The 27875-nt window shown below is 36.3% G+C and overlaps 1 protein-coding gene across 7 annotated transcripts in view; it reads left to right on the forward strand.

The window, feature by feature from the left end:
* Positions 1-27875, forward strand: part of LOC121026292 (protein argonaute-3) — a 116836-nt gene that overhangs the window by 71720 nt on the left and 17241 nt on the right. For all 7 annotated transcript variants that reach the window (XM_040469160.1, XM_040469164.1, XM_040469171.1 and 4 more), the window contains 9 exons: positions 1403-1537; positions 5830-5917; positions 6046-6193; positions 6815-6934; positions 10053-10175; positions 10498-10631; positions 13189-13373; positions 24196-24355; positions 25810-25900. In XM_040469160.1, coding sequence (XP_040325094.1) covers positions 1403-1537; positions 5830-5917; positions 6046-6193; positions 6815-6934; positions 10053-10175; positions 10498-10631; positions 13189-13373; positions 24196-24355; positions 25810-25900 — 1184 coding nt within the window. The remainder of the gene's footprint in view (positions 1-1402; positions 1538-5829; positions 5918-6045; positions 6194-6814; positions 6935-10052; positions 10176-10497; positions 10632-13188; positions 13374-24195; positions 24356-25809; positions 25901-27875) is intronic.

The following is a 27875-nucleotide window of genomic DNA, read 5'->3' on the forward strand; positions in this document are numbered from 1 at the left end:
GCTGAAGTCGGACGCTTAACCGACTGCGCCACCCAGGCGCCCCATATAATTTTTATAAAATTAAGGAAATTCTTGGGGTGCCTGGGTGGCTCAGTTGGTTGAGCGTGCAGCTTTGGCTCAGGTCATGATCTCACAGTTTGTGAGTTCGAGCCCCGTGTCAGGCTCTGTGCTGACAGCTCAGAGCCTGGAGCCTGTTTCAGATTCTGTGTCTCCCTCTCTCTCTGCTCCTTCCCCGCTCGTGCTCTGTCTCTGTCTCTCAAAAATAAATAAACATTAAAAAAAATTTTTTTGGGGGGCGCCTGGGTGGCGCAGTCGGTTGAGCGTCCGACTTCAGCCAGGTCACGATCTCGCGGTCCGTGAGTTCGAGCCCCGCGTCAGGCTCTGGGCTGATGGCTCGGAGCCTGGAGCCTGTGTCCGATTCTGTGTCTCCCTCTCTCTCTCTGCCCCTCCCCCGTTCATGCTCTGTCTCTCTCTGTCCCCAAAATAAATAAACGTTGAAAAAAAAAATTTAAAAAAAAATTTTTTTTTAATAAAACATTAAAAAAGAAAAGAAATGAGTGATGGTGATGTGCTAACTATTGGTGAAGCTCTTCTAGTTCTGAAGCCCAAGATTAAGAAGTCATGCTGGTTGACTGTTAGTAAACTACCAACTGTAGCTAGATCACATCGGACAAATGCTCTTTACTTATTACTTCCTGTAATTTGGATTAGTACCAGTATCATTTACTAACACTGTCTTCTCAAATCTGTGCAAGACAGGAAAAGCTTTCACTAGAATAAACAGGCCAGGGTGGCACAGCAAGCTTTGTTTAGGAGCGTATGTGTGGCTCAGTCGTTTAAGCGTACGACTTCAGCTCAAGTCATGATCTCATTCTTGGGTCCAAGTCCTGCATCAGGCTCTGTGCTGATAGCTCAGCCTGGAGCCTGCTTCAGATTCTGTGTCTCCCTTGCTGTCAGCCCCTCTCCCACTCATGCTCTGTCTCTTACTCTCTCAAAAATAAACATTAAAAAAAATAACCTGATAAAAGTTAAAAAAAAAAAAAAAAAAGAATACCTAACCTTTTCCTCTGCTAAGGAGCTCTGGCATGTGTCCCCTTACAGGCCTTGTCTCATACCCAGAATATTTCTATACATGTAGCAGAGAAAGGTTTTATTCAGTTACCCATAAAGAAAAATAGATAATAAAAACTATAGTACTTGGCTTTTCTGTTCTTCTGCCTGTCTCCTAGTCAAACAGCCATCAAATTGAAACTGCTTGATTCAGAAATGCTTTTTTATATACATAAGTATGCATAAAGGATAATTATAACTTTATAATTAGTTAATTATCATGGAAACTGAGAACAAATTTCTGAATTTTTTTTACAGAAACATTAATTTGTACCATTTGTGTTTTTCTTAGTTTCTGCCACTGCCTTCTACAAAGCACAACCTGTAATTCAATTCATGTGTGAAGTTCTTGACATTCATAATATTGATGAGCAACCAAGACCTCTGACTGATTCTCATCGGGTAAAATTCACCAAAGAGATAAAAGGTGAATTAATTAGCATTTGGAACAACTTAAGTATAAAATGCATGAATATAACAAACTTTTATTGAAAAAATGTTTAAAGTCTTTTCATGTAACATCATCTGTAAAAATATAGATTATGAAATGTTACATTAAATTCATTACCATTACATCTTAGATAATTGTTTGAAAGAAAGAAATGCCGAGTAATGAAATTAATATTGATACCAGCTAATATTTTATTAATACTTTGCGTTGCTAGCTAAAAGTGTAAGAGTATCTCATGGGAAAATGCTTCTATAATACTGTTAAAAGTAGGAAACTTATTCCAAAAACATTGTTAGGGCAGAACTGGAGTCATTATTTTTATATATTCTAATATAATGACCTCCTTATTTTTCTGAAATGATAGAATATTTTATTCCTTTGAAACTTTATGGATATGGGACTAGCTAGCCTGTTTCATGTGTTATTTTAGAATTGGAACTTCCATTATTTCATGTACATTATACAGTTGATCACTGATCTTGCCTATTTTATTTAGAGCTAAAATTTGTACAGTGGTGTTGCATCCTATGTATATTTTACTAACATAAATTCATCTCTATAAGGTCTTCTGGAGAGAAAAAGAAAAATTTAATAGTGTTCTAAAATTTGTGTGTAATTCATCTTTATCTAAATGTACATTTCTATGTACATTTAAATATACATTTATAGTTTTATATGCAATCCTATTGACAGTGTACTTTATTAGCAATTGAAGGTATTTTTCACGAGTAATTTTGATTGTATAAAATTCTTGCCTTGTTCATAACTTAGTACTTAATCCTCATGTAACATGTGACTCCACTGGGGGCACCTGGCTGGCTTAGTTGAACTTGTAACTCTTGATCTTGAAGTTGTGAGTTCGAGTCCCACGTTGGGTATAGAGATTATGTAAAAAATAAAAAGATGTGACTCCACTGTATTTAGTTTTTTATTATTTAGGCAAGAAGAAAAGTTAGATATTCTCTAATTAGAATGAGTAGTATAAATTCCATTTGTAAGTGTTAAATCTTACATAGTCAGAAATTGTTTTGTTTTGTTTGTATTTTAAGATTTTGACTGTTGTAGATAATTTTCAGCTTCTGGTTTGAATGAAACATTGAACTGTTTCAGTGTTCACTGAACATCTTTCAGTTCCCTGAATCAGTTAGAATACCTCAGTGCATTCTGCTTGCTCCAGTAATCATTCATTCTTTGCCATTCAGTACCCAGGGGAGAGAGAGAGTGTCATTGTAATAAAACATTAAAAGGAAAGTTCTTCCTGCTTTGAAAATGAGCATCTATTTTATCTCAAGTTATCTAAATGCCAAAATAACAAAGTGTCATATATTAGTGTATTGCAACCATATCATTGTCCTTTCATAATCCGTATTAACTGCACTGTTAGCATTGTCGAGAGGTTAGTGCATTACCCACCATTAATGTCTGATCATCAAAATACCATGGTTTCCAGTGGAGTTGCTGCTTAGTTACCACCTCTGATATCATGAAGTCACTTACATTATTTTGCGGTAACTATGCAATCAACTCATATCACCACTCTATCACAGAAAATACAAGATGTACAGAACAAGGATTCAACTGCTGCCCGAAGAGCATGGACTCGATCTTAACTTCAACTGCTCAGGGGCCCAAAGAAATGACTGAAAAAATGACTAGAAAGCATTATAAAGTTGATGTTAGAGTGAAGGTAAAGCCAAGTTTATAGGTTAAATATTTGATTTATTAAAGCCAAAAATTTTTTTTGTTTTTTTTTTGTTTTTTTTTTTTTTGTTGGATGGAGGGTTTCGGGAGGGACCTGGGCAGAGAATTATCTAGTCCATTTTTTTTTTTTTTTTTAATTTCAACTTTTTGCTAAGCCCTGGGTTCGGTCTAATCCTTAGGCACCTATGACCCTGGATTTGGGGTAGAAAAATCTGAGTTGGATCTACTTGATCAACTGATGATTTTTTTTCTCCATTCAAATTCAAAAAGGCTTTCTTCTTATTATTTTTTTTTAAGAAGGCTCTTTAACATACATCATGTAACCCACCATGGAAACTCAGCAGAATCAAAGTTCTATGTTCTGTGCTATATATTTGGGCTTAATTTTTTAGACAGCATAAAGGAATTTGATGGTAACTGTTAAATAGTGATACACACTGTGCTGTAACGAATAGATTTATTTAGTATATTCATTAGTTCCAGTTGAACTTTTTCCTAAATATTCAATAGTAACTTTAGGGTTGTTCCTTTGTATAATTATTCATGATGGTTTAACAGAAATATCAGAGGAAGTGTACGTAGTAAAAGTACCATATGTTTATACAAGAACCAATTTATTTTTGGTATAAACTTATTTAGTAGGCTATTAGAATATTACTAATAACTTCTTTAATTGAGGGGGAAGACTTGAAAACAAATGGCTAGGTGGTATAGATAACAGAAAAAATTTTATAATTTTTATATTGTGTTTTCTCCCTAAACAATATTTTTACATCCTGCTTATTTCATATTGCTTACTTCACATTTCCTTCTTATAAGGCCTTCTCTTGATAGTACTTTATTTTCTAGTTTCCTTTATAATATAGAGGCATGTTTTATACTCTAATTGATCTGAAATTTAGTCTTACAATAGTAATTACTAATAAAAACTATTTATATCACTGATTCAATTAGGAGTACTTCTCAAGAAAAATCCATACCAATCTGGTACAGTTGACGCTATGTGCATTTAACATCTTAATTTGTGCTGATAAATCAGAAGAAAATATTACTGTGAATGAACTTTGTGTTTGGTACTGCAGTTAGTGATTACATAGGAAAATAAATTACACTGTTTCAGGGTTTCTCAACCTTGCCACTATTAACATTTGGGGCTGGATAATTCTTTATTGTGGTCTGGGGTGGGAAGTAGTGCTGTCCCGTCCATTGTAGGATATTTAGCATCATCCCTGGATCCAAGAATCCCTAAATCTAGCGTCCAGTAAATGCCCATAGCACCTCCCAGTCATGACAGTTAAAATTGTCTCCAGACATTACCAAATGTTCTCTGGAGAGCAAAATTGCCTGTAGTTGAAAACCACTGCACAATAGGAATCACAAATATAACAGGGAAACAATGCAAAAATAATAACCATAAATACTATCAGGAAACTAAATGTTGTCCTTCATCTGCCCCTTTTTAGATTTTCTGCCTTTGGAGTCTAAGCCATAGTAATGGAGTTGCTTATCTGTAAGCAGCAGCAACTGTATCAATTTGTTACTCTTTTCTATCTAAGTAGCTCCAAGATTGCACTGGCAAATATGGTACCACTACCCACATGTAGCTACTTAAATTAATGAAATTAAGTTTTCACTTTCACACTAGCCACATTTCATGTACTCCATAACACATATTGCTAGTGATTACATATTAGCACAGATGTAGAACATTCTATCATTTCAGAAAGTTCTGTTGGACAGTACTGCTTAAGAAAATTAATCCCAAAGATTTTACCAGTGGTTTAAAAGACCATTGCTTCACTTTGTAAAGCAGGTCTGGGATCTTCATACTCCTATGGTCCATAGATGGATTGCAAGGGTCCAGAACATCTATGTGTATATGCAATTTTCTGAGAGTTTACCGCTTTCATCAGATTCTCAAAGGGATCAGTGATTCCATAGGAAGGCAGGGTCACCTGCTCTAAGAATTGTTTGGTTGCATTTAATTTCTAATAGTAGTAAGAGAGTTGTGTCACTATACTATACTTCAACTAAATTGTCACTCTGCCTCTGTTAAAGGGCCTGGAATTTTCTGCTTCCTACTTTCAAAATCTTTGAAGGACTTCCTTCTGAGATTTATTAAATTCTAAACTTCAGTCACTGTGTGATGACTAGACTATTCACATATCACATACTTTGAAAATTGTGGAGTATGTGGAGAATTGTTACAGCTCTTCTTTCATTTCTCATTCCCTCTCCCAGCAATAAATACCTAAATTTATTATAAACAGGTTGTTTTGTTTTTTTTAATTAATGGAGAACTTTGTCCCTTGCTCTATAGGCTTTGCAACTTTTATGATTCTGTTTTTTAGTGTGTAGATCTTGATAGGATAGGGAAAATATTTGGAGATAGATATATCATGATTGTAATCATTACTAGCAATGTTATTTATAAAATGTTAATTTCACATTGCCTGTATCACAAATTTTCTGTCTGTTTAGAATTTGAGTTTTTCTGTAGTGAACAGGCTTTATTAATATTTGACATGTGACAGTTCTATAACCTCAGTTTTTCTTGTTGGGAACAGGTCTGAAGGTTGAAGTGACTCATTGTGGAACAATGAGACGGAAATACCGTGTTTGTAATGTAACAAGAAGGCCTGCCAGTCATCAAACGTAAGAAAAGCTGGTGTTTGTCAGAGCAGAGATGATATGAGGCAGCTTGCTGTAGTTAGTGGATTGGGAGTTTTGCTCACCATAATGAGATGAGAGTTGTTAATGTGTACTTTTTTTTTTTTCTCCAGCTTTCCTTTACAGTTAGAAAATGGCCAAACTGTGGAGAGAACAGTAGCACAGTATTTCAGAGAAAAGTATACTCTTCAGCTGAAGTACCCACACCTTCCTTGTCTGCAAGTGGGGCAGGAACAGAAACATACCTACCTGCCACTAGAAGTAATGTGTTTAGGCTATTTCTTAATATCCTCTTGTTCATCATTCTGTTGGGGTTTTTATGGCATATAACTTACTTCAGACTCTCGCATTTATTTTGGAGATTGAACTGTTTTAAATTTTATTTTAAAATTTTAGTAATGAAATAATATGGAAAATTTCATCCACAAATCCTTATTGCTCTAAAGTAACCATTGTTAACATTTTGGTACACTTCTTTTCAGCCTTTTTATCGAGTGTACATTTTACCCTGTTATAATCATACTATAAAGCAGTATTGTTTACTACTTCTTAACATATTAAAAAGAAGCAGTTTAGGGGTGCCTGGGTGACTCACTTGGTTAAGTGTCTGACTCTTGATTTCAACTCAGCTCATGATCTCATGGTTCATGAGTTTGAGCCCCATATCAGGCTCTCTGATGTCAGCACAGCTTGGGATCCTCTGTCTCCCTACCTCCCTCTCTCTCTCTCTCTCTCTGTCTCTTCCCTTCCCTTGCTCATGCTCTCTCTCTTTCTCAAACATAATAAACAGACATTTTAAGAAATTTTAATTTCACATGTAATTACCAATGAGAGTTAAAAAAAGATATATGCATCTAGTACAAAACTTTTTTCCATTTGTAGGTCTGTAATATCGTGGCCGGGCAACGATGTATCAAGAAACTAACGGACAATCAGACTTCCACTATGATCAAAGCAACAGCAAGATCTGCGCCAGATAGACAAGAGGAGATTAGCAGATTGGTTAGTACTTGACCCTAGAAATGTGAATTAAAAACATGTTAGGATGAGCTACTACTGAAGAGCCATGTCCTTATCAGCTCATACCTTACTTATTACCATTTCATGGACTATCAGAATTAAAAGGGATCATGGAAGTCATTCATTGGTGTTCTAGGGGTAAACCTTAATGGGTTCTATGAGAAGGGTTAGATCCTTCTAATTTAACCCCAAGCTCTTTAATTGTAGATCTAGAGCAGATTCTCTCAGAACCAGTGTTTCAGTTTAGTGAACTGGAACTTTACTACCTCCCACCTAGTAAAGGAGAAGGAAGAAAAATCAAGGTATTATGACTAGCAATAGTGAGTCTTAACTATCAGTAGAATTGCTTAGTACCCAGTATCAGACTGGTAGCTGTATAGGATGAATAAAGAAATACAAGACTGGGGTGCCTGGGTGGCTCAGTTGGTTAACTGTCTGACTTTGGTTCAGGTCATGATCTCACAGTTTGTGAGTTCAAGCCCCACATTGGGCTCCCTGCTATCAGCACAGAGCCCACTTTGGATCTTCTGTCCCCCCTCTCTCTGCCATTCCTCCACTCATTCTCTCTCTCTCAAAATAAATAAGTAAATTTTATAAAAAGAAAGAAAGAAAGAAATACAAGACTGCTCCAACTATGTAGGGTCTCTAAGCTATATCGTTGTTGTGAGTGGAAGAGAAGGAAAGTAGCAGTACCACTTTATAAAACTGATGGGATAAGGCAAAATGAAAAATAAAAGGAACCTGGATCTTCTCTTATTCTCTTCTTGAATGCCATTTAAATTATGTAAGTGAAAAGGAAAAAGTCTGGAAATAGGAATATTGCTTTGAGTAATAATGAAGATTGTTATAAAAAAGTTAACAACTGGCCTTTTCATTTTGTGAGCCAATTATGGGAAATTCCTGTATAGTTTTATAAAGAGCAAATAAAAGCTATCACACGATACTTAATTAGGAAAATACAGATTTGTTCTCATCATGGATTTTTTTATGATCTATGACAGGGTTTTAAAGCCTTTAAGAGGCTAGAACTTCTCACTGTCTCTGAAATCTCAATAACTACTTATAACTCATTTATTTCAGCTTTCCTATCCAAAGAGAGAATATCATACAGTAGTTAAAGTACAAGCTTTGGAATCTAACAGTTCTGGGGTCCATCTTCTGTGCTTACTTACTGTTACCATTATTGTATTATTATAATTATACCATCTACAGGGCACCTGGGTGGCTCAGTCAGTTAAGCATCTGACTTCAGCTCAGGTCATGATCTCATGGTTCATGAGTTCAAGCCCCACATCAGTCTCTGTGCTGACAGCTCGGAGCCTGGAGCCTGCTTTGGACTCTGTGTCTCCCTCTCTTTCTGTCCCTCCCCTGCTTGTGTTCTGTCTGTCTGTCTCTCTCTCTCTCTCAAAAATGAACATTAAAAAAAATTACAATTATACCATCTGGAAGACTAGTGCAGTGATTGAGAATAGGAATTCTAGAATTAGAACATACATGGTTTCAGATTCTAGGTCACTTGCTTAGCTATATGGTTCTAGGCCAGTCACTTAACTGAACTAAGCTTTAGGTTTATCCTTTGTAAAGATTATAAAAGTTACAAAAGACCTACGTTTATAGGTATACGTTTATTGTGGGAATTAATTATACAACTTAACACCAAGCACATCACACAGCAAGTTTTTATTTATAGTAGTTGTTATTCTTTGCAACTTTACTATGAAGGTACACTGAAACACACCAGAAATGAATGGCATTTAAGCTTGGAGAAGCATTAGTGCCTAATTTAGAAAACAACTCTTCTGTTTATTGTGGGAAGATTTTTTTTTTTACATATTTAAATTATATAGTTGTTTTTTTTTTTTTTCAAAGTTTATTTATTTTTGGGACAGAGAGAGACAGAGCATGAACGGGGGAGGGGCAGAGAGAGAGGGAGACACAGAATCGGAAACAGGCTCCAGGCTCCGAGCCATCAGCCCAGAGCCTGATGCGGGGCTCGAACTCACGGACCGCAAGATCGTGACCTGGCTGAAGTCGGACGCTTAACCGACTGCGCCACCCAGGCGCCCTATATAGTTTTTTTTTTAATGGATTGTTGCTCAAACACTTGAATACTGCCTTCATTTTGTAACCTTATTTGACCTCTACACTGAGACCAAGTAAATATGTTTTGAAAAAACATAGTTACTATAGTATGCTATAAACATGAATTATATTATGAGGTCCAAGTCTGTACTGAATTAAAATAAATTCTTGGCACCTGGGTGGTCAGTCAGTTAAGCATCTGACTTCAGCACAGGTCATGATCTCAGGGTTCGAGCCCCACATCAGGCTCTCTGTAGTCAGTGCAGAACCCACTTCAGATCCTCTGTCTCTCTTTCTGTCCCTCCCCCTCATTATCTCTCTCTCTCTCTCTCTCTCTCTCTCTCTCTCTCACACACACACACACACACACACACACACAAAATGAACTTAAAAAAATTTTTTTAATAAAATCTTAATCTTCGTACCTACAGATATATTTTGTAAAAATTATTTATCTTATACTGGTTTCCTTATCTGTTTTAAGTGTATCCCATTAAGTATATTTTATAATATGGCAATTTTTGTCAGAATATATTCAAGTAGTTTTATATAAATTGTAAATCAAATGATTCAGGGGAAAAAAGCCTCAAAATCATCAATAGCTGCTGTCAAACTCTAAGTAAAATTTAATAATATATGCCTGAATCTTCTAATTAGAAGTTTTTATTTTTTAGGTCACAAGTTTCTTCCTCTAATGATCCCTAGACCACCCTCTCCAAAATGTATTAGGTTTAATCACATAAAATTGCCATTTTCATGGATTATAAATAGTTGAAATTTCTTATTATTCTACCTTATACATTTAAATTTATGTAAATTACCAGGAGGTTCACAGACTTCTACAGTCCATTCATGATCTGTAGTCCCAGGTTAAGATTCTCTATCCTGTAATTAAGGCACCATTACTAGATCTAAAACATTATTGATACAGTGAAGAGACGAAAATGGAAGGTTCTAATGAATAAAGCAGGGGTTGGGGAAAATTTTGAAAATAACTACTAACTTTTTCTGTTGTTAGGTAAGAAGTGCAAATTATGAAACAGATCCATTTGTTCAAGAGTTTCAATTTAAAGTTCGGGATGAAATGGCCCATGTAACCGGACGTGTACTCCCAGCACCTATGCTGCAGTATGGAGGACGGGTAAAACCTGTTGATGGTTTTTAAATTAAAAACAATTTCTGTTTATAAAGAGAAGGGCATCCCAACTAAGTCTGAGATTAGAAAGTGTTGTTTTACTCCAACAATACTTTTTTCTTCTGGGTATCTTTGCCAGAGTTTAGATGTTTTGGTTTTGTAGGATAAAAAATAGAAATACTATTGATGTAGAGTAGCCTATTACATGTAGAATGTCAGATATACATCAATTCAGCAATTTGAAATGTTTTTCTTTTCAGCTCATTAAAATAAATTGTATGTTAAGTATTTCTTTTTTGCCTTATTTCTCTTTTTCCTTTTTCTGTAGAATCGGACAGTAGCAACACCAAGCCATGGAGTATGGGACATGCGAGGGAAACAGTTCCATACAGGAGTTGAAATAAAAATGTGGGCTATAGCTTGTTTCGCCACACAGAGGCAGTGCAGAGAAGAAATATTGAAGTAAGGCATATCATTACATTGGTTTGAGAATTTTTTTGTGTTTCAATTTTAAACTACTTTAGCTAATGTTTTAACTGTATTGTCTCAATATGGAGTAATCACTGAGCCTTTGAAAATGTTTCTTGTCAGTACTTTCTGAATTTGTTAGTAAAGTTATTGATTCATGCTTGTAGGCACCTTAACAGTCCAGCTTATGTGGTATGGAAGGAGCATCATTGGCTTTTGATGGCAAATAGGTTATGTTTAATTCCTAGCCTTGCCACTTCCTGGCTATATTATCATGAATAATTTATTTAATTTCATTATGCTTCAGTTTTCACCTTTTTAGAGATAATAATACCTATCTCTTGGGTGAGGATGAAATAAAATCCTTATTTCTCAATTGAGCTCCTTGAAAAAATGATTTAACTCTTCATTTTCACTTCCTTACTTTCGAAAATTTGACCTCCATCTCCACCACTTTCTTCCCTTTTTCCCAAATTCATTTCCTCAGCATATAAGTGCTCAGTAAGCTTCTGTTTAAATTGAAAACAAACAAAAAATGGTCCATTTTCAGTGGACAGGCTTCCAGACTTCCATTTTGTCACCTTCCTTGAAAGAAAATGATTACTGTCTAAGTTCAATCTCCACTAATAGATCTTATAAAGTATACTCATAATGAATAGTTCTTGAAAGATACAGTTTACCAACCAGGTCAGTTCAGAATTTGCTTTGCCTTCATATGAGAAATAAAAATATTTTTTCTATTTAATTATGTTCACTTCTTATTAACTCTAAATTTCTAAACGTATGTCTTAAGGTTCACTTAATATACATTTTTCTCCAGAGTTTTTATCCCCTTGCTTTCAAGTAAAATGTCAGAAGAATAGTTTACTACGATGCTATGATTATCTTGACCTTAAGACCAAAGAAAATGCCTCCAGTTGTTTTTCAGGCTTAGACTTACTCTTTTCATTTTACATTTGTTATTCATGGCTTGATAGAAATCTCATAATCTTTCAGCTAGTAGTTCTTGTTCAGGCTGACTGAAAATATCCAACTTCATACTTATTGAATTAAACACTAATAAGGAAAAGGAGAAGGGAATTCCTACAAACTTTGTCTCTAAGGGAATTAGCATGTTTTTGAGCAAAGATGACTCAGATCCTTGGCTTAGGACCTTATTTGTTTTAAAAACAAGTAAAGTGATTGTTAAAGCATGACATCATTACTTGTTTATCTTAAGTTAAATGCAGAATTTTGTTTTAATATGGATTTAGTCTTCTGGGGTTTTTTTAGTGTGGATAAAATGCATTGAAATGCTTCCTGCCTCATTTGTTCTTAAATGTTGGTTTCTTGGTTTCTTTTTTTTTTTTTTTTTTTTTTTTTTTTTTTTTTTTTAATATATCTTTTCTGAAGACACAACCTTCCCTGCTGTTCTAGTATCAGATACATAATATTGTGGAAGGAAATTTTGGAGTAGGTCATACTTCTGACTCTACATTCATGTAGCCATTAGACATTGGTCAAATACTTGTCCCTGAAACTGTTGCCTCATCTGTAAAATAGAAATAATACCTCACCTACCACTTTCTTATGAATGTTGTCATGATCAAATTAGACAATGTGCAATGGGGCACCTGAGTGGCTCAGTTTTGTTAAGCATCCTCTTGGTTTTAGCTCAGGTCATGGTCTCACGGTTTGTGAATTTGAGCCCTGCATTTAGACTCTGCTCAGACAGTGCAGGGCCTGCTTGGGATTCTCTGTCTCCCTCTCCCTCTGCCCCTCCCCTGCTCATGTATGTGCTCTCTCTCTCCCTCTCTCTCTGTCTCTCTCAAATATAAATAAATAACACTTAAAAAAAAGAAATTGGGCACCTGGGTGGCTTGGTTAGTTAAGTGTCTGACTTCAGCTCAGGTCATGATTTCACAGTGTGTGGGTTCGAGCCCCACATCAGGCTCTGTACTGACCTCTCAGAGCCTGGAGCCTGCTTTAGATTATTTGTCTCCCTCTTTGCCTCTCCCCTATTTACACTTTGTGTGTGTGTCTCTCTGTCTCTCTCAAAAATAAATAAAAATGTTAAAAAAAATAAACACTTATTTAAAAAAAAAGAAACGTACAATAGTTTAAATTTATCAAGTTCTTACCATGTCTTGGGCAGTGTGCTAAGCTCATTTATTATCTCACTTTATTCACACCAATTCTGTAATGGAAGTAATCATCTTACAGATGAGAGAAGCTAAAAAATTTTGCTTAAGATTTCAGAGCTAGTAATTGGCAGAATTAGGATTGAAACCTGTCATGCTAAGTCTAGAAATGAACTCTTAACCAGCACACTGTATTACTAATGCCCTTTATAAACTACAGAATACCACATAATTCTATAGTAATGTTCTTAGTTTGGAAAATAGATTACTGACCCCCCATTGCCTTTATTTCAGTAATCTTGGTGACCTCTTCATATATGGAGCACACAGATCTTTGCTTCATTTTCCATTCACTTCTCAAACTTTCCATTCCACTTTGTAGATGTGAATAATTAGACAAAGGATTTAGTTTTAGTGATTTCTCTTTCTAGGGGTTTCACGGACCAGCTGCGTAAGATTTCTAAAGATGCAGGGATGCCCATCCAGGGCCAGCCTTGCTTCTGCAAATACGCGCAGGGGGCGGACAGCGTGGAGCCCATGTTCCGGCATCTCAAGAACACCTACTCAGGGCTGCAGCTCATTATCGTCATCCTGCCAGGGAAGACACCAGTGTATGGTAAGGATGTCTTAAGATTGTTTTTTTCTTCAAGTACTTGATATTTTTGGAAAAGACAAATCAGTAGAGCAAACTAGCCCAAGAAGAAGGGCACCTGGGTGGCTCAGTTGGTTAAGCGTCCGACTTCGGTTCAGGTCATGATGTCGCGGTTCGTGTGTTTGAGCCCTGCGTCAGGCTCTGTGCTGACAGCTTAGAGGGAACCTGCTTTGGATTCTGTGTCTCCCTCTCTCCCTGCCCCACCCCTGTTCGCACTCTCTCTCTCTCCCTCTCTCTTAAAAATAAACATTAAAAAAAAATTTTTTTTTTAATAGTCCTAAGAAGAGACCCTGTGAAAAGAATTTTAGTAAAGGAGGCATCACAAAATAATGGTTAAAAAAAAGAATTATTTCTTTAAAATGGCATTGAGATAACTTGAGTATCAGTATATGATATATTGGTTAAGAGCACAGGCTCTGGAGTCAGACTGTGCTACTTAAAACCCAGGTTCTGGGGGCTCCTGGCTGACTCAGTTGGTTGAGCATCTAACTTCAGCTCAGGTTATGATCTCACTGTTCATGGGTTTGAGCCTTGCATCAGGCTCTCTGCTGACAGCACGGAGCCTGCTTCAAATCCTCTGGCCCCTTCTCTGCCCCTTCACTGCTCAGACTCTCTCTCTCAAAAATAAAAACAAACAAAAACAGGTTCTGCCAACTATACTACCTGTGTGATATAGCTGAATTACTTAACCACCCACACTAGGCTTTAGTGTCCTCATCTTTGAAATTGGGATACTAAAAATAACTAACCTATAGAGAGTAGTTGTAAAGATTAAATAAATTTACATATATAAACAGGGCCTAGAATAGTACCTATTATATAGTGAATACCCAGTAAATGATAACTATTATTGTAAACAAAAAGTTTAGTCATAATTATAAGTTAAACATAAATCATTGAATCTTGAAAAATACAAAGAAAGTATAATTTTCAAACTACTGAATGGAGTATAGTCATTTAGGTTTAGAAATGATAGAACAGGTGGAAACAATCTACAAAACTAAAAGGCAGCCTACAGAATGGCAGAAGATATTTGCAAACAACATATCTGATAGTATCCAAAATCTATAAAGAACTTGCCAAACTCAACACCCAAAAAATAAATAACCCAGTTAAGAAATGGGCAGAAGGCACCTGGGTGGCTCAGTCAGTTAAGTGTGTGACTTGATTTCAACTTGGGTCATGATCTTGCGGTTCGTGCATTCAAGCTCTGCATCAGGCTCTGCGCTGAAGCTGGAGCCTGCTTGGGATTTTCTTTCTCCCTCTGTCTCTGCCCCTGCCCTACTCGTGCACTGTCCCTCTCCCCCTTTTCCCCCTTTCCCCCTTTCCCCCTCTCCCCCTCTGCCTCTCCCTCTCTCCCTCTTCCCCTGTCCCCCTTTCCCTCTGCCTCTCCCTCTCTCAAAAATAAATAAATATTTTTTTAAAGGGCAGAAGACATGAGTAGACATTTTTCCAAAGACATCCAGATGGCAAACAGACACATGGAAAGATCCTCAACGTCATTCGTGATCAGGGAAATACAAATCAAAACCATGATGAGATACCACCTCACACCTGTCAGAATAGCTAAAATTAACAACACAAGAAACAATAGGTGTTGGTAAGGATGCAGAGAAAGGAGAACTCACTTGCACGCAGCCAAACTATGGAAAGAACCCAAATATCCATTGACTAATGACTGGGTAAGGAATATACAGTATTTATATACGATGGAATTACTCAGCCATCAAAAAGAATGAAATCTTCCCATTTGTAATGATATGGTTGGAGCTAGAATGTATTATACTATGCAAAATAAGTCAGTCCAAGAAAAACAAATATGATACAATTTTACTGATATGTGGAATTTAAGAAACAAAACACATAAACATGTGGGAAGGGAGTGGAGAGGGAAACAAACCACAACAAACTTTATTTTTTAATGTTTATTTATTTTGAGAGAGATGTTGGAGGGAGGGGAGGGAGGTGAGAATCCAAAACAGGCCCCATGCTGTCTGTGTGGAGCCCAACAGGGGGCTCAACCCCACAAACCATGAGATTACAACCTATGCCGAAATCAAGGGTTGGATGCTTTAACTGACTGAGCCACCATGCACCCCAACCACAACAGACTCTTAATGATAGAGAATAAACTGGGGGTTGATGGAGGTGGGTGGAAGATGGGCTAGGGTGGAGTGATGGGTACTGAGGAGGGGACTTGTGATAAGCACTGGGTGTTATATGTAAGTAATGAATCACTAAATTCTACTCCAGAAACCAATATTGCACTGTATGTTAACAAACTTAAATCTAAATTTTAAAAAAAATTTTAAATGATAAAAGTGCCTTAGTGGCTCATTTGGTTGAGTATCTGACTCTTGATTTTGGCTTAGGTCAGGCTCCCAGTGTCATGGGATTGAGCCCCGTGTCAAGCTCCACCCTGAGCATGGAGCCTGCTTAAGATTCCTTTTTCTTTTTCTTTTTTTTTTTTTCTTTATGTTTATTTATTTATTTTGAGAGAGAGTGAGCATGCAGTCACGTGCACAAAGGTAGGGAGAAGCAGAGGGGGAAAAAGAGACACAGAGAGAGAATCCCAAGCAGGCTCTATGCTATCAGTGCAGAGCCTGACGTGAGGCTCAGTCTCCCCAACCTTGAGATCATGACCTGAGCTGAAATCAAGAGCTGGATGTTTAATAGACTGAGCCACCAGAGGTGCCCCAGAGCCTGCTTAAAATTCTCTCTCTCCCTCTGCCCTCCTCCCCAACTCACATTCTCTCTCTAACTCTTAAAAAAAAAAAAAAAAAAAAGGATAGAACTGTTTACAAAGGAGAAATTGTTAGATTTACTACATAAAAATTCAATTTTCTATATCTAATGATAATAAATAAATGGAAACCAATAGAATCTAAAAAGTGTTTGCAGCAAATGGAGACAACAGAGGGCTAGTTTACTATTAAAATATCCATATAGATCTGTTATTGTGATCAAAGAAAAAATCCTTATATTCTTATAGATTAGTGAGCAAGAATATAAACCAAAATTTCTCAAGAAAAAACAAAACCAGTTATATGAGAAAGTATTGGTTCTCACTAAAAGTTAAAGAAAACTACAAGTAAATAAAAGGAAAAATTTTAGGAGCAGCTGGGTGACTCAGTTGGTTGAACATTAGACTCTTGGTTTTCGCTCAGGTCATGATCCTGAGGTGGTGGGATCGAGCCCCATGTTGGACTCTGCTCTGGGTATGGAGCCTGCCTGAGATTTTCTCTTGCTTTCCCCCACTCAAGTACATTCACTCTTTCTGTTTATTTTTTTTTATTTTTTTTTCACTCTTTCTGTTTAAAAAAAATGAAAGAAAAATTTTATGTTACTAAATTAGCAAATGTATTTAAATATTATAATACTTAGTGCTTGTGAGTATGAAGTGAATCTAGAATTTTAATATATTGCTGATGGCAGTTAAATTGATAATATCCTATCAAAAGTATAAAAATGTGTTTGTGTGATTCAGTAATTTCAATTACAAAAAGGTGTTCAAAGGAAAGAATTCATAATGGAGAAAATTCTATGCACAGAATTTTCATAATGGTATCTGTGATATTAAAAAACTATTGAGAGGGTGCTTGGTTGGCACAGTTGGTTAAGCATCTGACCTCGGCTTAGGTCATTATCTCATGGTTTGTGGGTTCCATTCCCACTTCGGGCTCTATGCTGACAGCTCAGAACATGGAGCCTACTTTGGATTCTGTGTCTCCCACTCTCTCTCTCTGGCCCTCCCCCACACATGCCTTATCTATCTCTCAAAAATAAACCTTTAAAAATAAATAAGACTATTGAGAACTGGCTTTAAACAATGAGTAAGCTATAATATGTTAATAAAATAGTATGCAGTGGTTACAAATGATGTTATAAAATTCAAAAGATATTTTTAGTGGTGCCTGGGTAGCTCAGTTGAACCGACCAACTTCCGCTCAGGTCATGATCTCTGAGCTTGTGAGTTCAAACCCCAGGTTGAGCTGTGTGCTAACAGCTCAGAGCCTTGATCCTGCTTTGGATTCTGTGTCTCCCTCTCTCTCTCTCTGTCCCTCCCCCACTCATGCTCTGTCTCTCCTTCAGAAATAAATAAACATTAAAAAAAAAAAAAAAAAAAAAAGCACAGAGCCCAGTGCAGGGCTCGAACTCATGAGCTGTGAGATCATGACCTGAGCCGAAGTCAGATGCTTAACCAACTGAGCCACCCAGGCAACCCCCCAAAAAAAGATATTTTAAAAACTGATAAAATACAGAAGCTTGAACTCAAAGAATTTGTAAATCAATAAGGAAAGGACAAACAACTCAACTGAAAAATAGACAAAGGACATAAAACAGAAAAACAAATGAAACAAATGGTCAGTTATCTGATGAAAAGATGCTCAGCCTCATTAGTCATTAAGAAAATATGAACTTGAGGGGCACCTGGGTGGCGCAGTCGGTTAAGCGTCCGACTTCAGCCAGGTCACGATCTCGCGGTCTGGGAGTTCGAGCCCCGCGTCAGGCTCTGGGCTGATGGCTCAAAGCCTGGAGCCTGTTTCCGATTCTGTGTCTCCCTCTCTCTCTGCCCCTCCCCCGTTCATGCTCTGTCTCTCTCTGTCCCAAAAATAAATAAAAAAACGTTGGAAAAAAAATTTTTTTTAAAAGAAAATATGAACTTGAATAAGTAATTTTTTACCAATAATCATAATACCCATTTCTGGCAAAAATAAAAATAAATATTGACTCTCATACACTGTTCATGGGAGAGAAAGTTGGTATTACCATAGCCTCCTAGCTGACATTCTTGCCTGCATTCCCTGTAGTTCCTTTTCAGTCCATTCCCTACATTTCTTCTAGTGCAATTTTTTAATTAATAGATTTTTTTTTTATTTTAGATATACAGAAAAATTAAGCAGATAGTGTAGGGAGTTCCTATATATTTACCCCTTCCTCTGCAAAGTTTTCCCTGTTATTAACATCTTGTATTGGTGTGGTACATTTAATGAACCAATACTGATAAATCATTATTGATTGATTTATAAATAAATAAATAAAATTTATAAATCTTAATGTAAAAGCTTACATTAAAGTTCAGTTTTTGTGTTGGACAGGCCTGTGGGTTTTGATAAATGTAAAACATCATATATATACAGTATCGTAAAAAATAGTTTCATGGCTCTAAAAATCCCCTGTACTCCACCTGTTCATCCCTCCCTGTCTCTCCTCAAAACCTTGACACCCACTGGCCCTTTTGTTTCTATAGTTTTGCCTTTTCTAAGATGTTGTATAGTTGGACTCATACAGTATGTACCCTTTCTAATTGGCTTCTTTCACTTAGCAGTACGCATTTAAGGTTCCTTCATGTCTTTTTGTAGCTTGATAAGTCATTTCTTTTTACTGCTAAAAAATATTCCATTGTATAGATGTATTAGTTTGTTATCCATTTAACCTGTTTTTACCTCGTAATCAAGAAGGATGTTTTCATTGCTTCCAGTTTTTTGGCAATTATGATTGCTGCTGTAAACATTCACGTGCAGGTTTTTGGATAGACATAAATAAGTTTCCAACTGACTTGGGTAAATGGGAACACAATTGCTTTATCTTTTGGTGAGACTGCCAGAATGTCTATACTCGGGCACTGGCTGGCTCAGTCAGAAGAGCATGAGACTTTTGATCTTTGGGTCATGAGTTTGAGACCAATATTGACTGTAGAGACTGCTTAAACAAGTAAATGAATAAACTTTTTTTTTCTTTTTTTTTTAAACTTTTTTTAATGTTTATTTATTTTTGAGACAGAGAGAGACAGAGCATGAATGGGGGAGGGTCAGAGAGAGAGGGAAACACAGAATCGGAAGCAGGCTCCAGGCTCCGAGCTGTCAGCACAGAGCCCGATGCGGGGCTCGAACTCACGGACAGTGAGATCATGACCTGAGCTGAAGTCGGACGCTTAACCGACTGAGCCATCCAGGCACCCCTGAATAAACTTTTTAAAAATGGCTGTACCATTTTGTATTCGCACAGCAACGAATAAAAGTTCCTATTGTGTACTACATCCTCTTCAGTATTTAGTATTGTCAATTTTTAAATATTTTAGCCATTCTAATAAATTTGTAGTGTATCTTACTGTTGTTTTAATTTTCAATTCCTTAGTGACACATAATGTTGAGAATCTTTTCATTTGCTTACTTGCCATCTACATATCTTCTTCTTTTTTTTAATATGAATTTATTGTCAAATTTGTTTCCATACAACACCCAGTGCTCATCCCAACAGGTGCCCTCCTCAGTGCCCATCACCCACTTCCCCCTCCCTCCCACCCCCCATCAACCCTCAGTTTATTCTCAGTTTTTAAGAGTCTCTTATGGTTTGGATCCCTCCCTCTCTAACTTTTTTTTTCCTTCCCCTCCCCCATGGTCTTCTATGTTAAGTTTCTCAGGATCCACGTAAGAGTGAAAACATATGGTATCTGTCTCTGTATGACTCATTTCACTTAGCATAACACTCTCCAGTTCCATCCATCTTCCTACAAAAAGCCATATTTCATTCTTTCACATTGCCACATAGTATTCCATTGTGTATATAAACCACAATTTCTTTATCCATTCATCAGTTGATGGACATTTAGGCTCTTTCCGTAATTTGGCTATTGTTGAAAGTGCTGCTATAAACATTGGGGTACAAGTGCCCCTATGCATCAGCACTCCTGTATCCCTTGGGTAAATTCCTAGCAGTGCTATTGCTGGATCATAGGGTAGATCTATTTTTAATTTTTTGAGGAACCTCCACACTGTTTTCCAAAGTGGCTGCATCAGTTTGCATTCCCACGAACAGTGCAAGAGGGTTCCCATTTCTCCACATCATTGCCAGCATCTATAGTCTCCTGATTTGTTCATTTTAGCCACTCTGACTTGGAATGAGGTGGTATCTCAGTGTGGTTTTGATTTGTGGTTTTGATTTCCCTGATGAAGAGTGACATTGAGCATCTATATATCTTCTTTAGTGACATGTCTATTCCAGCCTTTCACCCACTTTTAAGTCGTTTTCTTATTTTTCAGTTCTAAGAGTTCTTGTATATTTTGGTTTCAAGTTCTTTATCATATATGTATTTTGCATTTATTTTCTTCCAGTCTGGCCTGTCTTTTCATCCTCTTAACAGTTTCTAGGGGTGCCTGGGTGGCTCTGTTGATTAAGGGTCTAACTTCGGCTCCAGTCATGATCTCACAGTTCATGAGTTCAAGCCCCACATCGGGCTGTCAACATGGAGCCCATTTCAGATCCTCTGTCTCCCTCTTTCTGCCCTTTCCCTGCTCATGCTCGCACTCACGCTGTCTCTGTCTCAAAAATAAACATTTAAAAAAAGAGTTTCTAATGTTAATAAAGACTAAACGTCTCTAATGTTAATAAAGTCCAACTCATTAATTTTTCTTTCACAGATCATGTTTTCGGGGTTATAATTAGAGCTTGTTGCAAGGCCACCTGGGTGGCTCAGATGAGCATCTGACTTCAGCTCAGCTTTGATCTCATAGCTCATGAATACAAGCTCCGTGTTGGGCTTTGTGCTGACAGCTCAGAGCCTGGAGCCAGCTTCAGATTCTGTGTGTGTGTGTCTCTCTCTCTGCCCCAACCCACTCGCATTCTGTCTCTGTCTCTCTCAAAAATAAATAAAAAGTAAAAAAAAAGAAAAGAAAAAAAAATTAGAACCTGTTACCAAGCCCAGGGTTACATGAGATTTCTTCTATGTTACTTTCTAGTAGCTTTATAGTTTTTATATATATATATAGGTTTATAACTCATTTTGAGTTACTTCCCGTGAAAGATGTACTGTCTGTTACTAGATTCAGTTTTTTTGCATGTCACTATCCAGTTCTTCCAGTTCTATTTGGTGGAAGGACTATCTTTCTCCATTAAGTTGCCTTTGCTACTTTGTCAAAGATTGATTAACTATATTTGTGTGTCTATTTCTGGGCTTTTTATTTTGTTCCATTGGTCTATATGTCTATTTATTTGCTAACATCACAGTCTTGATACTAATGTAAGTCTTAATGTCAGGTAGTGTCAGTTCTCTGACTTTGTTCTTCTTCACTATTGTGTTAGCTATTCTAAATCTTTTGCCTCTCTGTATAACCTTTAGAATCTGTTTGCAATATCCACAAAATAATTTGCTGAGATTTTTATTAGGATTACATTGAGTCTACTAACCAGGCTGGAAAGAATCGACATCTTAAGAATGTTAAGTTTTCCCATCCTTGAAGACGTACTCTCTCTCTGTTTAGAGCCTCTTTGACTTTTTATCAGAATTTTACAATTTTGTATAGATCCTGTACACATTTTGTTAGATTTATACCCAAGTGTATCTTTTTTTTTTCTTTTGATACTAATGTGAATGGTAATTGTGTTTTTCATTTTCAATTTCAGTTGTTCATTTTTGGCATTTAGGAAAGCAGGTGACTTTTGTATATTTACTTTGTATCATGCAACCCTACTATAGTCACTTATTAGTTCCAGGAGGTGTTTCTTTCATTCTTTGGGATTTTCTACCAAGACAGTCATGTATCCTGTGAACAAACAGTTTTATTTCTTCCTTCCTAGTCTGTATACTTTTAATGTAATATACACATATTTTGGGATTTCCCAGCTATCTTTCTGTTACTGAATTCTAGTTTAATTCCGCTGTGGTCTGAGACCATATTTAGTATGATTTCTGTTCTTTTAAATTTGCTAAGTTATGTTTTTGGACCAGAATGAGGTCTGTCTTACTGAATGTTGTATAAGTTTGAGAAGAATGTATATTCTTGCTGTTATTAAGTGAAGTATTTTATAAATGTCTTTTAACTGCAGTTATTTAATGATGCTGTTCAAGTCTACTGTATTTGCTTCTTTTATAGGAGCTGCACCATTTTGCATTCCTACCAGTAGCGCACAAGGGTTCCAGTTTTTCCATATCCCAGCAATACTTGTCATTTTCTTTTCTTTTTTTTTTTTTTTTTTTTTTTTCCTTTTTGGTAATAACCTCCTAATGGGTATGAAGTGGTATCGTGTTGTGGTTTTGACTTGCATTTCCCTAATAATTAGTGATGTGGAGCATCTTTTAATGTGACTATTAGCCGTTTGTACATCTTCAAAGACATTGTGTATTTAGAGCCTCACACAGTACTAGCATGTATTAGGTGCACATTAAATATTTGTTGAGTGAATGAATAAACCTTTTTGGAGAGCAATTTATCAGTATCTACAAAAATGTTAAATATATATACCTCTGACCCAATTCTATTTGTAGAAATGTATCCTGAAGCTGTAGTTACATAACCAAACAAAAATAAATGTACAGGGATATTATTTGTGTAGCTTTGTTTGAAATAATGAGAACCTGGAACAAGCTATAAACATATCTGTGTATGACTGATTAGATTCTTTATGACATTTAAAAACAGACTGTTGTTGGGGCGCCTGGGTGGCGCAGTCGGTTAAGCGTCCGACTTCAGCCAGGTCACGATCTCGCGGTCCGTGAGTTCTAGCCCCGCGTCGGGCTCTGGGCTGATGGCTCAGAGCCTGGAGCCTGTTTCCGATTCTGTGTCTCCCTCTCTCTCTGCCCCTCCCCCATTCATGCTCTGTCTCTCTCTGTCCCAAAAATAAATAAACGTTGGAAAAAAAAAAAAAAAACAGACTGTTGTTATTACAAATAATAGCAATTTATATATTAAGATTCAGAATATACTACATTATTAAATGAAAATGCCAGTTTGCAAAGTAGAATGCAGGTTTACTTTTAAAATTTATTTATTTATTCATTCATTCATTCATTCATTCATTCATTCATTCCATGTGTGGGGCACCTGAGTGGCTCAGTTGCTTAAGCATCTGGCCCTTGATTTCGGCTCTGGTCATGATCTCACGGTTGGTGATTTCAAGCCTTGCATCGGGATCTGTGCTGACAGCTCAGGGCCCTCTTTGGATTCTCTCTCCTTCTCTGTCTCTGCCCTGCTCTCTTTCTCTCTCTCTCTCAAAATAAACATTGAAAAGAAACGTTTTCTATGTGTTTTATAAAAAAGAAGGTATGTATACTGAACTCTTTATGGTTGTCATAATGGCAAAGAGAAGGAAAGTTATAGGGACCTTTTATTCTTTACATTGTAAAGACTTTTTATTTTATTTTTTAAATGTTTATTTATTTTGAGAGAAGGAGCATACGTGGGAGAGTTGGGGGGGGGGCAGGTACAAAAAGAGAGACAGAGAGAATCCTAAGTGGGCTCTGGCAGCACAGAGCCTGACTCAAGGCTTGAACTCATGAACCGTGAGATCATAACCTGAGCCAAGACCAAGAGTCATACACTTAATTAACCAACTAAGCCACCAAGGTGCCCCATACACTGTAAAGACTAATTTTAAGTTAAAAGTTGCAAAATAAGATTGAATGCTATAACTATACTATGAGTATAACTGCATTAAAATAATATAAATGAGAAAATCACTGGAAGAAAGTACAATAAAATGCTAACAAGGGATTATGTGTGATATTTTTCTTTCTGGATTTTCAGTTATTATGGTTATATTATTTTTATGATGACAAAAATATACTTGCTTACATAAAGAAGAAAACAAATGGGAAAATTATCACTAAATATTTAAGCTAATCTTCAAGGCAGTATACTTTAAATTATAACAGCATTGTTTTAGTATTGTTATAATTTTTAGAGTCCTGTAATCCAGTGATGTATTTCAAGGGGGGAAATATAGTAGCTTAGTTTTCAGTGAAGCTTGACCTTTTTTCTAACTGGAGGTATTTGTATTTGTTCCATAGCGGAAGTGAAACGTGTAGGAGATACACTTTTGGGTATGGCTACGCAGTGTGTCCAAGTCAAGAATGTAATAAAAACATCCCCTCAAACTCTCTCAAACTTGTGCCTAAAGATAAATGTTAAACTCGGAGGGATCAATAATATTCTTGTACCTCATCAAAGGTAAGATAAGCTAATCACTTAATTAAATGTTAATTACTTTTCATCTTAATTTTTCTATATATCACTATATCTAAAATCAGTGTAAGAGACATTTTTGATGATTCCTGCCATGGGAGATAAATAGACATTTTAGCAAAAAAATTTAAGGCAAGATTAAGAGATTCCCTTGTGAAAAATCCCCTTTCAACTCCATTTTTATTTAGTATATACAAATAACCTCTTTCCCAGCTAGAAAGTATTTGAGAACTTTACGTATTTCTCACTGGAGAGCTCAACTTGAAGAATTTTCTCGTTATTTGATAGTCCTCTTTAATCTGGGGAAGGGAAGAATGGAGGGTCTTGGGTGGGGCATGTCAGTTAAGTGAATCATTTAAGTGAGCCTTGTCAACCTCTGCTACCTTCAGTGGGACAACAGATGTTACTGTCAAATTGTTATCATGTCTAAGAGCTCTTAGGAAGAATGACATAATGACCTAGAAACAGGTGCTGGGCAAGAGACTGAGAATTGAACAACAGGTTTCCTTTTAATAGTTGAAGCAACTGAGGCTTTAAAAAAATATCTTGACTAGAATGCACCACAGATAAGCATTAGAATAAGGATAGACCCATGTGTGTTTGGCACAAAAGCCCTTTTTGTTTTCTGTTTTTCCATGCTGTCTGTTAAATAGATGAGAATCATAAATGAGATGGGTATAGAATTCTATCAAGTCCACCAACTAAGAGACAATCATTTGAATCTTAAAGGATATAATTGTTGGTTTTCTTTAATGTTTATCTTTTTTGAGAGAGAACACAAGCTGGAGAGAGAGGGAGAATTCCAAGCAGGCTCTGCACTGTCAGCACAGAGCATTATGAGGGGCTCTGTCTCATGAACCATGAGATCATGACCTGAGCCGAGATAAGGAATTAGATGCTTAACTGACTGAGCCACCCAGGCACCCCATAAAGGATATCGTTTTTTAAATAAAATGACTGACCAACTACTTTATGACTGTTAAGTATTTATACTTTTGGCCACAGGAAGGGGAGTAGTAGATTCCTGTAATCCTTTTCAGTGAAAAGGTTAATGATTCTTTTTCTCCTTGAGAGATTACATAGTTTAAATGTAAATAGATTATAGAAAGATTGATACAAACTGGGATTAATATGAGGCAGTTTATCATTTTATGCCTCTTATGAAAAATGCCTGCCCTTTGCAATCACCAGCACCAATACTTAAGGCAGAAAATTGCTCTGAATAGGACATTGGATAGACCTATTGTGATAGCTCTACTTCATTGAGTTAGGGATTTATGAATGAAGAGAATAAAACAGTAATTCAGGCCTTTGAAGCTGTCTGTGTAAAACCTCCTCTGTGCTGTGTCAGCAACTTGTATTTGTGTGGCAGTAGTATGAACAGATAAATGCATTATGAAAAAATGAATTATCTAACTCTTTTAAAAAATGTGTTTAAGACCTTCTGTGTTCCAGCAACCCGTGATCTTTTTGGGAGCAGATGTCACTCATCCACCAGCTGGTGATGGGAAGAAGCCTTCTATTGCTGCTGTGAGTGTCATTAGGTTTATCTTGTCTAAAGTTTAGAGGATCAACATTTTGGTTTCAGCTTTTTGAATTTTAATGACATTTTTTCTTTGAAACCAATTTTTATAAATATATATATATCTAGAACCAATTTTCAAATAGTCTTTGGATTTTTTTAAAAGGATGATCATTCCCTTGGGGCACCTGGGTAGCACAGTTAATCTTCTGACTTCGGCTCAGGTCATGATCTTGCAGTTTGTGAGTTTGAGCCTCACATTGGGCTCTGCCAACAGCTCAGAGCCTGGAGCCTGCTTCAAATTCTGTGTCTCCCTCTCTCTGCCCTTCCCCTGCTTACTCTCTGCCTCTCTCTCAAAAAATGAATAAACATTTTAAAATTTAAAAAAAAAAGGTTATTCTCTGGTTTGGGGGCTACAAGTTACATATATTTATTAAATCAAGCTTATTAGTTGTATTATTCAAGTCTTTTGTTTCCTACTTTAATTTACCTATTTGACCTCTCTATTGATTATATATTTTCAGTTAGTTTTTATTTAAAGAGTTTATGTATTTCAGTAGTGTCTTTACATTTTTTCAATGTAAAATTCTTCTACCTTTGTCCAGTCTAATACTTTGCACCTGAATTCTTTGTTTTAATACTACCGTTCCTACTTTTAACATTTTCCTTTTTTTTTTAATGTTTATTTATTTTTGAGAGCGCACCAGAAGGGGAGGGACATAAAGAGAGGGAGACACAGAATCTGAAGCAGGCTCCAGGGTCTGAGTGGTCAGCACAGAACCCAACATGGGGCTCGAACTCACGGACCACAAGATCGTGACCTGAGCTGAAGTCGGTCGCTTAACTGACTGAACCACCCAGACACCCAACATTTGCCTTTTATGTCTCTGCCCACCTCTATGTTTGTAAAGTTTCGTCAGTTCTTTTAAGTGTAGTTCTTATAAACTTCAGAAAGCCAGATAATATTTTTACCCACCTTGAAATTCCTTGATTTTTAACAAATACCAACATTTTGAAAATGTCAACATATTTTATCCATACTTGATAAATTTCACAAATTAAACTGTAAAATGTTTTACACATGTTTTCTGTTACCTTTGTAATAAACTTTACATAAATCTTAAGTTACAACAACCTGGTACATTTTATTTGTCCATGTAAATGATAGTAATGTTAAAATTCTTAAGATTCCAAAGCTATTTTTATTAGTGAAGGAAATTTGCTTTTATCTGTTAGTAAATTTTATTGCTTTTTATTCTTATAGTTACACATGAATTGCCATTTTACATGTCCTAGAGGTAGTATTGAGCCACTTCCGATATTCATAAAAATGCTCTTATAGAAGATGAAATTATTTTTTCAAAAAAAATTCAAAAGACTTACTTTGAATTTGCTATCTTGGGGTCATTTCCGAGAAAATTTAAGCCTAGCTTAAATTTTGGACTTCTGGGTAGTCATTGTCCTTTTCTACTAAATCCATTTCTGCCAAATATCCATTTTCTTTTATTATTATCAGAGGTCTTGTAAATAGAATCTATTAATTAATTATTTTTGCTATATGGCTTCTATTCCCAAGAACTTTTAAAGACCAGTGTGAAAAACAAATGTAAGTAATAAATGCCACATAGTATAATAGATACTACTTTAATAGCAATATAAATTAAAATTTAGATCACAAAAACCTGGTGTGTTGAGAACGTTGAGCAATGTAGGAAATTGGAATGCAGTATAGCAGATGTGAGGCTAGTAAGCTTTTGTGTGGCTTTTTGTGCCATACACAAAGGGGTATAGATTTACTTGTTAGTAATGAGATACCATTAAGAGGAACGAAATGGCTAGAGTTCTTTTTTTTTTTTAACCTATAGATGATAAAGTAGATAAAATCCTGTGTACATAGTAGACAAGTTCTAGTTCATTTCTTTAAAAACTCTTGATTATTTTCTAGTCTGACCTAACACAGAAGAGAAACATAAGAATTTTCCA

The sequence above is a fragment of the Herpailurus yagouaroundi genome, unplaced genomic scaffold, assembly GCF_014898765.1.
Source record: "Herpailurus yagouaroundi ecotype Mexico unplaced genomic scaffold, PumYag 77, whole genome shotgun sequence".
NCBI classification, from domain to species: Eukaryota; Metazoa; Chordata; class Mammalia; order Carnivora; family Felidae; genus Herpailurus; species Herpailurus yagouaroundi.